Below are 13781 nucleotides of genomic sequence, written 5' to 3'. Positions count from 1 at the left end.
AACACACACACACACAGTAAATGCACACAACCAAACTCACAAACCCACACACACACTAATATACTCACGAACGCATGTAAACTCATAAATGCACACAAACGCACAGAAATAAACTCACAAATGCACAGGCATGCACACAAGCATATGCATCCACATGCACACACACACACACACATTAATATACTCACACACACACACACACACAACCAAACTCACAAACGCACACACACACTAATATACTCACAAACGCATGTAAACTTATAAATGCACACAAACACACAGAAATAAACTCACAAATGCACAGGCATGCACACAAGCATATGCATCCACATGCACACACACACACACACATTAATATACTCACACACACACACACACACACACAAAAAACCACAAATGCACATGCATGCACACAAACAAACTCACAAATGCACACAGGCATATGCATACACATTCTCGCACACATTAATATACTCACAAACACACAAAAAAACTCACAAATGCACATAAAGGCACACAAACAAACTCACAAATGCATACACGCATATGTATACACATGCTCGCACACACTAATATACTCACAAACACACACAAAAAAACTCAAAAATGCACACACGCATATGCATACACTTGCTCGCACACACTTATATACTCACAAACACACACAAAAAACTCACAAATGCACATACAGGCACAAAAACAAACTCACACATGGACACACATATATGCATACACATTCTCGCACACATTAATATACTCACAAACACACAAAAAAAACTCACAAATGCACATACAGGCACAAAAACAAACTCACACATGGACACACATATATGCATACACATTCTCGCACACACTAATATACTCACAAACACACACAAACAAACTCAAAAATGCACACACGCATATGCATACACTTGCTCGCACACACTTATATACTCACAAACACACACAAAAAAACTCACAAATGCACATGCATGCACACAAGCCTACACACGTACTCACAAATGCACAAACGCAGAAGCACGCACATAGGCACGCACACATGTACATACACAAACAAACTTCTAAATGCACAGATGCACACGTATACACACACACACACACACTCAAACACACACACACACTCACACACACTAACGATGTGAACAGCTTGTCGCTCTCCTGCTAATTCTCTCTACGCCTCGACTGCTTTATAAGCTCGTGTTGCTCAGATAACGGGCTCCAGTGGTTGAAGGTTCAATTCTGGCACAGATGCTCCAGTGTGTCTCTGGGGTTTTACCCGTTTATCGTCCGCGACTCTAGAGAAGAAAAGTACAAACTACATTTAGCCTTTTCGACTTTGGTGTGCGTCAGTAGAGTTTGTGCGTCAGAGATACAACTATACAAAGAGAAAACAAAGTGTTTGTTAACATCAAAGTGATGTTAGTGCAGTTTTGTAGAAAGTGCAGTTGTGTAGTACAGTTGTGTAGCAAGTGTAGTTGTGTAGCAAGTGCAGTTGTGTAGCAAGTGCAGTTGTGTAGTACAGTTGTGTAGCAAGTGTAGCAAGTGCAGTTGTGTAGCAAGTGCAGTTGTGTAGTACAGTTGTGTAGCAAGTGTAGTTTTGCAGCAAGTGCAGTTGTGTAGCAAGTGCAGTTGTGTAGCAAGTGCAGTTGTGTAGCAAGTGTAGTTGTGTAGCAAGTGTAGTTGTGTAGCAAGTGTAGTTGTGTAGCAAGTGCAGTTGTGTAGCAAGTGCAGTTTTGTAGAATGTGTAGTGCAGTTGTGTAGCAAGTGTAGTTGTGTAGCAAGTGTAATTGTGTATCAATTTCAGTTGTGTATCAAGTTCAGTTTTGTATCAAGTGCAGTTGTGTAGCAAGTGCAGTTGTGTAGAAAGTGCAGTTGTGTAGTACAGTTGTGTAGTTGTGTATCAATTTCAGTTGTGTATCAAGTTCAGTTGTGTATCAAGTGCTGTTGTGTAGCAAGTGCAGTTGTGTATCAAGTTCAGTTGTGTATCAAGTGCAGTTTTGTAGAAAGTTTAGTTGTGTAGTGCAGTTGTGTAGCAAGTGTAGTTGTGTATCAATTTCAGTTGTGTATCAAGTGCAGTTGTGTATCAAGTACAGTTGTGTAGCAAGTGCAGTCGTGTATCAAGTACAGCTGTGTAGCAAGTGCAGTTGTGTAGCAAGTGCAGTTGTTTTAGCAAGTGCAGTTATGTAGCAAGTGCAGTCGTGTATCAAGTACAGTTGTGTAGCAAGTGCAGTTGTGTAGCAAGTGCAGTTGTGTAGCAAGTGCAGTCGTGTATCAAGTACAGTTGTGTAGCAAGTGTAGTTGGGTAGAAAATGAAGTGTAGTTGGGTAGCAAGTTTAGTTGTGTATAAAGTGCAGTTGTGTAGCAAGTGCAGTTGTGTAGCAAGTGCAGTTGTGTAGCAAGCGCAGTTTTGTAGAACGTTTAGTTGTGTAGTAAAGTTGTGTAGCAAGTTCAGTTGTGTATCAAGTTCAGTTGTGTATCAAGTGCAGTTGTGTAGAAAGTGCAGTTGTGTAGTACAGTTGTGTAGCAAGTGCAGTTGTGTAGCAAGTGCAGTTGTGTATCAAGTTCAGTTGTGTATCAAGTGCAGTTTTGTAGAAAGTTTAGTTGTGTAGTGCAGTTGTGTATCAATTTCAGTTGTGTATCAAGTGCAGTTGTGTATCAAGTGCAGTTGTGTATCAAGTACAGTTGTGTAGCAAGTGCAGTCATGTATCAAGTGCAGTTGTGTAGCAAGTGCAGTTGTGTAGCAAGTGCAGTTGTGTATCAAGTGCAGTTGTGTAGCAAGTGCAGTTGTGTAGCAAGCGCAGTTTTGTAGAAAGTTTAGTTGTGTAGTACAGTTGTGTAGCAAGTTCAGTTGTGTATCAAGTTCAGTTATGTAGCAAGTGTAGTTGTGTATCAAGTGCAGTTGTGTATCAAGTGCAGTTGTGTAGCAAGTGCAGTTGTGTATCAAGTGCAGTTGTGTATCAAATGCAGTTGTGTATCAAGTGCAGTTGTGTATCAAGTGCAGTTGTGTAGCAAGTGCAGTTGTGTAGTGCAGTTGTGTAGCTTGTGCGTCTGAAGACCTCCTCTCTGTCAGTCTCCGCCCTGCAGGGGGGAGAGAACGCTCAGCTTCCTCTCTACTGGTCCTGCTGGAGACGCGAGTGCGAGTACGACGTCTACCTGTCCTTGCCCGTCTACCTGTGCCGGCGGGCGGGAGGCCTGCGCTCAGGTAACACCAGCGCTGGTCCGGCAGGTGGTTCTGTTGTCACAGCGACCGAAGATGCATGTTCGTCCATATACGCTCTGGTGCAAAGACATGTGTCTGCGCTCTCTTGCTGCGGGTCAGAGGTCAAGTGTTGATATGATGAAGACGCTGCATGTTGTGAACTCATGCTTCAGCAGCACGGCTTCAGCTTCTCACTTTAGAGCTTTTTTACAGGTTTATGTCTCCTGTGAGGTCACTTCCTGTTACTTTATAGCTTTATATACAGGTGTATTTCTCCTGTGAGGTCACTTCCTGTTACTTTATAGCTTTATTTACAGGTTTATGTCTCCTGTGAGGTCACTTCCTGTTACTTCATCGCTTTATTTACAGGTTTATATCTCTTGTGAGGTCACTTCCTGTTACTTCATCGCTTTATTTACAGGTTTATATCTCTTGTGAGGTCACTTCCTGTTACTTCATAGCTTTATTTACAGGTTTATGTCTCCTGTGAGGTCACTTTCTGTTACTTTATAGCTTTATATACAGGTGTATGTCTCCTGTGAGGTCACTTCCTGTTACTTTATAGCTTTATTTACAGGTTTATGTCTCCTTTGAGGTCACTTCCTGTTACTTTATAGCTTTATATACAGGTGTATTTCTCCTGTGAGGTCACTTCCTGTTACTTTATAGCTTTATTTACAGGTTTATGTCTCCTGTGAGGTCACTTCCTGTTACTTCATAGCTTTATTTACAGGTTTATATCTCTTGTGAGGTCACTTCCTGTTACTTTATAGCTTTATTTACAGGTTTATGTCTCCTGTGAGGTCACTTCCTGTTACTTTATAGCTTTATATACAGGTTTATGTCTCCTGTGAGGTCACTTCCTGTTACTTTATAGCTTTGTATACAGGTGTATTTCTCTTGTGAGGTCACTTCCTGTTACTTTATAGATTTATTTACAGGTTTATGTCTCCTGTGAGGTCACTTCCTGTTACTTTATAGCTTTATATACAGGTGTATTTCTCTTATGAGGTCACTTCCTGTTACTTCATAGCTTTATTTACAGGTTTATGTCTCCTGTGAGGTCACTTCCTGTTACTTTATAGCTTTGTATACAGGTGTATTTCTCTTGTGAGGTCACTTCCTGTTACTTTATAGATTTATTTACAGGTTTATGTCTCCTGTGAGGTCACTTCCTGTTACTTTATAGCTTTATATACAGGTGTATTTCTCTTGTGAGGTCACTTCCTGTTACTTCATAGCTTTATTTACAGGTGTATTTCTCCTGTGAGGTCACTTCCTGTGATGATGATTATTATTATTATACCAATATATGCATTTGCTTATTTCAGCATCATATTAACATTTATTGAATGAATAACTTTAAAACATGTATCAACATTTATTTACAGGTTTATGTCTCTTGTGAGGTCACTTCCTGTGATGATTATTATTATACCATTATTTACTTATTTCAACAGCATATTTACATTTATTGAATCAATAGCTTTAAAAATGTATCAATATTTATCTACAGGTTTATATCTCTTGTGAGGTCACTTCCTGTTACTTCATAGCTTTATTTACAGGTGTATTTCTCCTGTGAGGTCACTTCCTGTGTTAATTATTATTATTATACCAATATATGCATTTTCTTATTTTAACATCATATTTACATTTATTGAATTAATAGCTTTAAAACATGTATAAATATTTATTTCCAGGTTTATGTCTCTTGTGAGGTCACTTCCTGTGATGATTATTATTATACCATTATTTACTTATTTTAAGATCATATTTACATTTATTTAATGAATAGTTTTAAAACATGTACCAATATTTATTTATTATTGTTGGTTTGGTTTATTGTACATTGTTCATACATTTTTAGATTTTTTTTTTCTTGTTTAGAACATATAAAGTGTAAAGATGTATGTTGTATTTTTAGAATTAATGTTTTTATATAGGATTATATTTATTTATACTGAATTAACAACTACCACATGATCACACTTATTACATTGAAACATAAATATATTACTTATATTTCACTTATTATGGTTATAAAATGTATAACATATTAAAAAAATTCTTTGATAAGCATGTTTTTAATCCGGTTTTTGTGTTTATAGAAAAGTTAATTTATTTTGTTTGAAGAATCTCATGATTCTTTGTTTTCTATGGTTATAATTAATAAATTATCATGATTTTAACCATTTATTCATTGAGTCATTTGAGGTTGTATTTACATATATTTAATTTCTAATTTTCTTGAATTCCTATTGAAACACGTATCAATATGATTTTATAGTTCCATTAATAATTTTATTAATATTAAAAATGTACTTTTCTGTCTTTATGTAGTTTTAACCATTTAAAATCATTATTTTACTATTAATGGATTGTTATTTCACATTATTTTGAGATTTAATTACTGACTACTTGTTTCTTACAGTTCTTTTAAAAACGTGTTAAAATAGTTTTAATATTTAAAAAATGTACTATTTTTTAAGTACTTTTCTTCCTCAATGATTTTAAAAGTTTCTTTAAGGATTATAAACATAGATTAAATTACTAACTACTTCTCTCCATACGTCTTGTTTAGAATGTTTCAATATTTTAATACACTTTGCTAACTTATACTTTTATTATATATATATTATATATACAGGTATATGTATCTGGTTCGTAGAATATTATGTAAAAATATATATTTTACTTTCTAAGATTATCTTTTCATATTATTATTTTACTATTTATGAATTTTATGAACATATATGAAATGACTAATACTTTCCATACCTTTTTTTTATTGCTTTTTTTTTTACTGTGATTCCTCTTTTTTAATCTATAGTTTTAACTTGTACTTCTTAACTTCAACAGTATCTGTAAGAACTTATAATACTCTGTAGATTAAATATATCATGAAATAGTGACAACACCTGAGTCTGAACTTGAAGTAGTATCTGATGTAACGTGTACTTGTGAAGCTACACGTGTATGTTGCTGCAGAGCATGTCGGCCGTGCACCTGTCAATCATCAGTGACCCTGGGTCATGTGACACCAGTCATGTGACACCAGTGTGTAAGTGTGATGAACTAATGTGTTCAGATCCACTTTTAAATGTTCATGGTCCGAGCAAACCATGCATGACTTAACTCTCTCTCTGACTCTCTTTGACTCTCTATCTCTGACTCTCTATATCTCTGACTCTCTCTATCTCTGACTCTGTATCTCTGACTCTCTCTCTCTCTCTATCTCTGACTCTCTATATCTCTGACTCTCTATATCTCTGACTCTCTCTATCTCTGACTCTCTCTATCTCTGACTCTCTATATCTCTGACTCTCTCTATCTCTGACTCTCTATATCTCTGACTCTCTCTATCTCTGACTCTCTCTATCTCTGACTCTCTCTATCTCTGACTCTCTCTATCTCTGACTCTCTATATCTCTGACTCTCTCTATCTCTGACTCTCTCTATCTCTGACTCTCTATATCTCTGACTCTCTCTATCTCTGACTCTCTATATCTCTGACTCTCTCTATCTCTGACTCTCTATATCTCTGACTCTCTCTATCTCTGACTCTCTATATCTCTGACTCTCTCTATCTCTGACTCTCTCTATCTCTGACTCTCTCTATCTATGACTCTCTATATCTCTGACTCTCTCTATCTCTGACTCTCTCTATCTCTGACTCTCTCTATCTCTGACTCTCTATATCTCTGACTCTCTCTATCTCTGACTCTCTCTATCTCTGACTCTCTATCTCTGACTCTCTCTATCTCTGACTCTCTCTATCTCTGACTCTCTCTATCTCTGACTCTCTCTATCTCTGACTCTCTCCCTCTGACTCTCTCTATCTCTGACTCTCTCTATCTCTGACTCTCTCTATCTCTGACTCTCTCTATCTGACTCTCTCTATCTCTGACTCTCTATATCTCTGACTCTCTTTATCTCTGACTCTCTCTATCTCTGACTCTCTCTATCTCTGACTCTCTATATCTCTGACTCTCTATATCTCTGACTCTCTTTATCTCTGACTCTCTATATCTCTGACTCTCTTTATCTCTGACTCTCTTTATCTCTGACTCTCTATATCTCTGACTCTCTCCATCTCTGACTCTCTCTATCTCTGACTCTCTCTATCTCTGACTCTCTCTATCTCTGACTCTCTCTATCTCTGACTCTCTCTATCTCTGACTCTCTATATCTCTGTGACTCTCTGTGACTCTCGATGTGTCTCTCCAGGAGACCTGGTCCAGGCGACCGGTGGCACCAGTCTGGTCAAACCCTCTCCTCCGATGCCGCCAAAGAGAACCACTCCGGTCACCAAACGCATCACGGACGACTCCTCGTCCTCCACTCACCCCGTCCACCCGTCGCCCCTCGCCCTGGAGGACCACCCTCACTCCGTCAGCTTCCAGCTGCCTCCCACGCCGCCCTCCCCCCCTCTGCCCACGCACAGACCCCCGTCCCCCCCTCGCATCCACAGCCACCACCTCCTGCACCATCAGCACTCGTACCCCCACCCGCTCCCCCAGCCCATGTTGTTCGACCCCCAGAGTCCCACCAACGAGTCCTCCCAGCGCCCGGCGCCGGTGCCCCTGCACATCATGATCCAGAGGGCTCTGTCCAGCCCCGGCCCGGCTCAGCCCAACCCGGACGGGTCGCAGCGAGCGCACGCCTTGCTCTTTGACACCGAGTACCATGGAGATCGAGGGCGCCCCCTACCTGTCAGCATACAACCACTGAAACTGTGAGTTCCTGACGGAGAAATACCATCTTTTTATTTGATGATAAAACAGTGTTTAGGTCAGTAACATCAGAATATTTAATAGTTGATTGAAAATGTGTCAACTTTGAATTTAGTTTTTTTTAGTATTTAAGTTTTTAATACATTTCTATAAACTTTGAATTTAGTTTTTTTTAGTATTTAAGTTTTTAATACATTTCTATAAACTTTGAATTGTTTTTTTCTTATAATAGGGTTTTAAAAAATTAAAAATTCTATGTATGTATTATTATTTGGAAAAAATCCATATAAAAATCTATGTGCTAAAATAAATGTATTTGTTTTTAAATATTGGAATTTTCTCATGTAAATATTAAAAACAAAATCAAAATCTTAAAATACAAAGAATTGAATTCAATTATTCTATAAAAACTAATTTAAAAATGCCATCAAAATATTTAATAGTTGATTTCAAACATGTCAACTTTGAATTAATTTTTTTGTTTTAGCATTTTAGTTTTTAATAGATTTCTATACAGGTTGAATTAGTTTTTTCTTATAATAGAGTTTAAAAATATTATTATTATATAAATATATTATTATATAAAAATCTATGTGCTAAAATAAATGTATTTGTTTTTTTAAATATTGGAATTTTATTTATTAAAAACACAATCAAAATTTCAATATACAAGGAATTTAATTCAATTATTCAATAAAAACTCATTGAAAAATGTCAGAATATAAATGATTTAATCCAATTCTAAAAAGAAGCCTTTATTCTTGTGTCACTGATATTTTCCATACACAGGCAGAACGATGTTCTTGACTCTCATGTCTTCTCGCCAGATCGGAGGACGACTACTCCGAGGAGGAGGAGGACGACGACGAGGAGGACGAGGAGTACGACGGCGAGATCCCTCAGCCGGAGCTGGAGCCGCGGAGTCGCAGGTGTCTGGTCGGCGACGTCGGCGTTTGCGTGATTCCCGGCGAAAACAGCAGCGAGGAAGAGGACGACGACGACGACGTGAACGGAGGAGACGACAGCGACTCCGACGGTCCGGTGCTCTACAAAGACGAGGACTCGGAGGAGGACGACGAGGACGAGCCTCCGCTCAGTAGGTCCACGGTTTGGAACGGGTCGTTCTGAGGAACCTTCTTGACAAGAAGGTGTGTCGCCGCAGGTGCTCTGGCCAGCAGGGTGAAGAGGAAGGACACTCTGGCGCTGAAGCTCAGCGGTCTCTCGCGGGACCGCTTCATCCAGGAGAGGGGCAGCCGGGACGACAAACCCCCGGGTCAGGCCGGGCTCACCTGGCAGACCCGGGAGCAGTGGGAGGCCATCCGGCAGCAGATCGGCACCGCACTCACCAGGTGAGACTCCCCGTGAAGATGATTCCTCGGATGATTTCAGACGATGAAGATTTGTTTTTTTCTCTCTCAGACGCCTGAGCCAGCGACCGACGGCTGAGGAGCTGGAGCAGAGAAACATCCTTCAACGTCAGTATCAGCAGCTCAACAGCTCTTTAGATCAACTTTATGACTACAGGAAGCGTTTCATTGTCGTATTATATCACATATAGTCGTATATCACATTGTTTGAACTGCTCAGTGCTTAAGGAATGTTGACATTAATGTGAGCAAATCCACAAACGACAACAATTGTTTTAATCGTAATCATTATCTCACTGTTTATTACAGTATTTTGAAAAAAAATGCTTCATAGTTAACGTTAAAATCTGAAATAAATCTAATTATTTGACTAAAATAGCTTCAGAATAATGCAAAATTTAACATTTAACTAATTTATTATTAAATAGAGAGTATACGTGCTGAGTTTATTTTTAATCTGAAGAGATTTTATATATTTTAGAGAAATACAAATTATGAATTGTATCTAGTTGTTTTTTTTATCATATTGTTGTTACTATTGTTCTGTTCTGTTCTTAGTGTAGTTTGTTATTCTTAAATGAATCATGATTATTGTTGCTTTTGTAAAGAATCTTTCGACTACTGAATGTATCAAATGTGCTATTTTATTATTATTATTATTATTTCTGTTATTATTAATATTACTAAAAAAAAAAAAAACTTAAGAACAGCTTCAATAACGATAAGCCAGAAAAAAAATAAAGTGAAAAGCTTAACAGAATAATTGTCTCTTTTCTTTAAACAGTCACTTTAATAGATAGTATTAAATATAAGTATATTAAGAAATAATAAATGATACATGCTACTTCTGATCAAGCTAGTTTTAGCATGAATCGCTAACGCTAGCATGCAGCTAATTAGCAATGCTAACTTGACATATATATCTTTTGAAATACTATTTTATATTTCAGTTACTAGATACTTTCTGATATCATAAGATTTATATTTAGAAATTATGATACAACAAGAAGGTGAACATTGAATTAGAACGTTCGCTAAATAAAGATGCATCTTAAAAAACAAGATATTTAAGTTTAACCGCGTCTGCGTCATAAAAAATAATTAATTTCCCTCGTGGAGATTAAAATGAATCGTCTACTTTCAAGCGTCTAATTTTAGAAACGGTGTTTATTTTTAACTAAAGTAGGACGGATCAGAACCACGGTCTAAATAAAGCCTTCTTTTGTGTCTGCAGCCAAGAACCAGGCCGACAGACAGGCCGAGGTCCGGGAGATCAAGCGGCGTCTGACCAGAAAGGTGAGCGTCGCACGTCTTCTCAGGTTTATCGTCATCATCGTCGTCTGACTGACGCGAAACATCTGCCGGTCACAGTTGAGTCAGAGGCCGACTGTCGCCGAACTGCAAGCCCGGAAGATCCTGCGGTTCCACGAGTACGTGGAGGTCACGGACGCCCAGGACTACGACCGCAGGGCGGACAAGCCCTGGACCAAGTTGACCCCTGCAGACAAGGTCACGCATAACAAAATATCCAGCAGGAAACTAGACTTTAATTTCGTTTGTATCTCATGTTAGGCTGCGATACGGAAGGAGCTCAACGATTACAAGAGCACAGAGATGGAGGTGCATGAAGACAGCAGGATATATACCAGGTATTTGTTCATGTACACAGTTTTATGTACCGCTGCACGATATTAGATATTGGTGTCTTGAATCGCGATATCAATATTAATGTGATATGTGTGTTTTTTCCGCGCGTGTGAGTACTGTAGTGTAGGTCCAGGGGTTTAGAGAAGGAAAACAATGCGATATTTACCTTTAGTTTATTTACGTGTTTCTGTGCCGACATGATCGTAGAAAGATATCACTTCAGTTTGAGCGACATCAGAGAGGAGCCGCCGGCGCTTCGCGATATCACCAAATCAATAATAAATCCACCTCCTTGTACACGCACACATAACACTTTATAAATTATCTGACGCTAACTTAGCTCATTAGCATACGGTGAAGACGGACAGGTTTACACTCGTTTGGAAGTTCACGATCTTATAAGAAAACAACTGAGACGAGATGAAAAGTTCTTACAATATGTTGCTTTAACGAAGGAGGTTGAAAGAGACGAGTGACTGGATCACTAGGTTAGGTTAGGTATAACTTTATTGATCCCGAAAGAGAAATCGTTTTTTTCCAATTAGCCACAGCAATTATTCATAAAAATAAAATAAGAACAAGAACAAAGAGAAATAAAGAGAAAGAACAAGATGATACAATCTAAGTCTAAAGATAAAGAACATAGTTCAAAGAAAAATAACAAAGACAAAGGATTCAAGGTTAACATAAACAAAAACACTAGTGTTTGGATCATAAGTTAGTATTACTGATGCGTCGCCATAGCAACCGAGCCTAGCAAGCTGCGCCGCACAGTTCACAGACAGACGGAGACGTAAACGACAACGAGACATAGAAGTACAAATTGACAACTTTACAGAACGTGACACTGATTGGTCGAAGTGCGTATTTAAGAAATGCTTGATTTAAACAAAAAAGGTAAATAAATGATCACATGTTTACGATGTATATGTGCCAATATCGCGATATCGATATTTTCTCGATACCTTAATGTGAGTTAACGGCTCCTCTTGTGCTTCTTCTCCTCCAGGTTCCACCGTCCTTAGCGTTCTCTCCATCCCTGGGTAACGAAGCACTTAAGATCCTCGCGTTAAGAAGCTGCTCTCTCTCTCTCCGAGGACGCCTCCTCTCTCCAAGAATGTACTGTACAGTTTGAAGACCTGGACCTTCGCTCAACGTGAACTCGCTCGACCGGTGGCGGGAGCCAAAGGGGGGGCTAGATGCAGTATTTCCTCCCGGACAGCAGGGGGAGCCACGTGCCAATACAAGTTTGCGGGAGGGACCTCCGGGGGGGGGGGGGGGGGGGGCGACAGGGGCCGAGTCTCCCCGGTAGCGCTCTTTGGCCCCTCAGGGACTCGGACGTAGTTGGGGAAAAAACCTTTAAAGCGGTCTCATGCTGTGTTGCCTTCTTTATTCTTTGCTGTCTATGAAAATGCAAAACTCATCTTGATAATGTGAAATAACACAGTAGTTACAATCACTTAACACACTGTAATAATAGTGTACGGAGGACGAAGACTGGCGCGCGGACTAGACTGGAAACTCTGGGATATTGTGTGTTTTTTATCAATTTGTACAGCTTGTGATACTTAAGAAAGAAAAAAAAACCCAGAGAGATCTAATAAGGAAATATCATGAGATGCACAAGATATTTTACGATCACACGAGTGGTGAACGTTGTTATTTGAGCCTTTTTTTTTCTTTATTTTTTCTTTGGCTTTGCTTGTATTTATGGTCGTGACGTGAAGTGGTCGTTTAACTCGGAATAGGATCGATTTAAGGAGGTTTTCTGTGCCAACGTATTGAATAATAAGACAACGATCGCCTGCATGAGCCGACATGGGTCCATCCAACAAACGCTCGCCAAATTCTACGTTTTCACCACGTTTTCGTGCCTCCCTTCAACCCAAACGTGTGTGTAGACGACTCTACCGACAAAAGCTAGATCAGGGATTTATGAACGAATCCATCGACGACAACAACAGTATAAACGGTGGAGTCTGGAGTCGTCAGCGTCCGGCCGGTAGCTAACAGGGTTTCGATGTGTACATCATAGTTTAAAAACTGACGCTTGTGTATATCTCGTCTTCCTTTTTATTTTGAAAAATAAATATTAAAAGTATTATAGGTTGCTATTTTTTTAAGCGCGTAAACGTTAGCTTCTGATTTAAAAGCCACTAAATAAAATTTAAAAAAAGGAACATTTCTTTTGAGGTAAGTTTTAATTGAATGTAGAATTAATCGACTGAATCTTTATCCTTATGTACATAGTGTGACCTGGATCTGAATAAAACTGTTACAATTGCTCACTTTCCTGCGTGTTTTTTGCCATGAAACACTAAAAGTACATTTTATTTTTGAAAAATAAAACGTGCATTTTAATGATGTCCATCTTTTTTAAACATCTCTGGTTTTTATGCTTAATCAAGTTAAGAAAAAAGGAGAAATTAACTAACTAATTATTTTTAAATTAGTAATCATATCTAGGTATGTGTATATATATATATATATATATATATATATATATATACTGTATATATATATGTGTATTTTTCTTTTTTTAATAAAATGTTGTTCAGTATATTTGTGGTCTCATAATAATGTAACAACAATTATTGCATAATAATGTAATAACGTTTTCTAACAATAGTGTACATTTTATTAAAAGTTTGAAACAACTTTTTGATATTTGTGTAATAAGGCTTTGATTTTAATTATTGAATTAGATACTTTAGTTGTGTATTATGGACCAACTAGGAATCAATAAAGTTATACCTAAACTACTTCTCTTTTTTTTTTTTACATTATAATCATTTCATCGATAAGGCAAGTTTTGAGAAATTAAATTAA

General features: G+C 38.1%; 1 protein-coding gene across 6 annotated transcripts in view; it reads left to right on the top strand.

Moving 5' to 3' along the window:
• Window positions 1-13236, top strand: part of phactr4b (phosphatase and actin regulator 4b) — a 44232-nt gene extending 30996 nt beyond the window's left edge. For 5 of the 6 annotated variants that reach the window (XM_087813123.1, XM_087813124.1, XM_087813125.1 and 2 more), the window contains 9 exons: window positions 3074-3205; window positions 7433-7940; window positions 8766-9034; window positions 9101-9287; window positions 9358-9413; window positions 10540-10601; window positions 10677-10814; window positions 10878-10954; window positions 11962-13236. In XM_087813123.1, the coding sequence (XP_087669249.1) occupies window positions 3074-3205; window positions 7433-7940; window positions 8766-9034; window positions 9101-9287; window positions 9358-9413; window positions 10540-10601; window positions 10677-10814; window positions 10878-10954; window positions 11962-11977 (1445 nt within the window). In that variant the 3' untranslated portion in view covers window positions 11978-13236. The remainder of the gene's footprint in view (window positions 1-3073; window positions 3206-7432; window positions 7941-8765; window positions 9035-9100; window positions 9288-9357; window positions 9414-10539; window positions 10602-10676; window positions 10815-10877; window positions 10955-11961) is intronic. The other variant, XM_087813126.1, reaches the window with a different exon arrangement.
• Window positions 13237-13781: the final 545 nt, after the last annotated feature.

Source organism: Callionymus lyra, chromosome 17 (assembly GCF_982586985.1).
Source record: "Callionymus lyra chromosome 17, fCalLyr1.hap1.1, whole genome shotgun sequence".
In the NCBI taxonomy this organism is placed as follows: domain Eukaryota; kingdom Metazoa; phylum Chordata; class Actinopteri; order Syngnathiformes; family Callionymidae; genus Callionymus; species Callionymus lyra.
The sequence above is the reverse complement of the archived record's forward strand: the minus strand, read 5'-3'. Positions and strand labels throughout refer to the sequence as shown.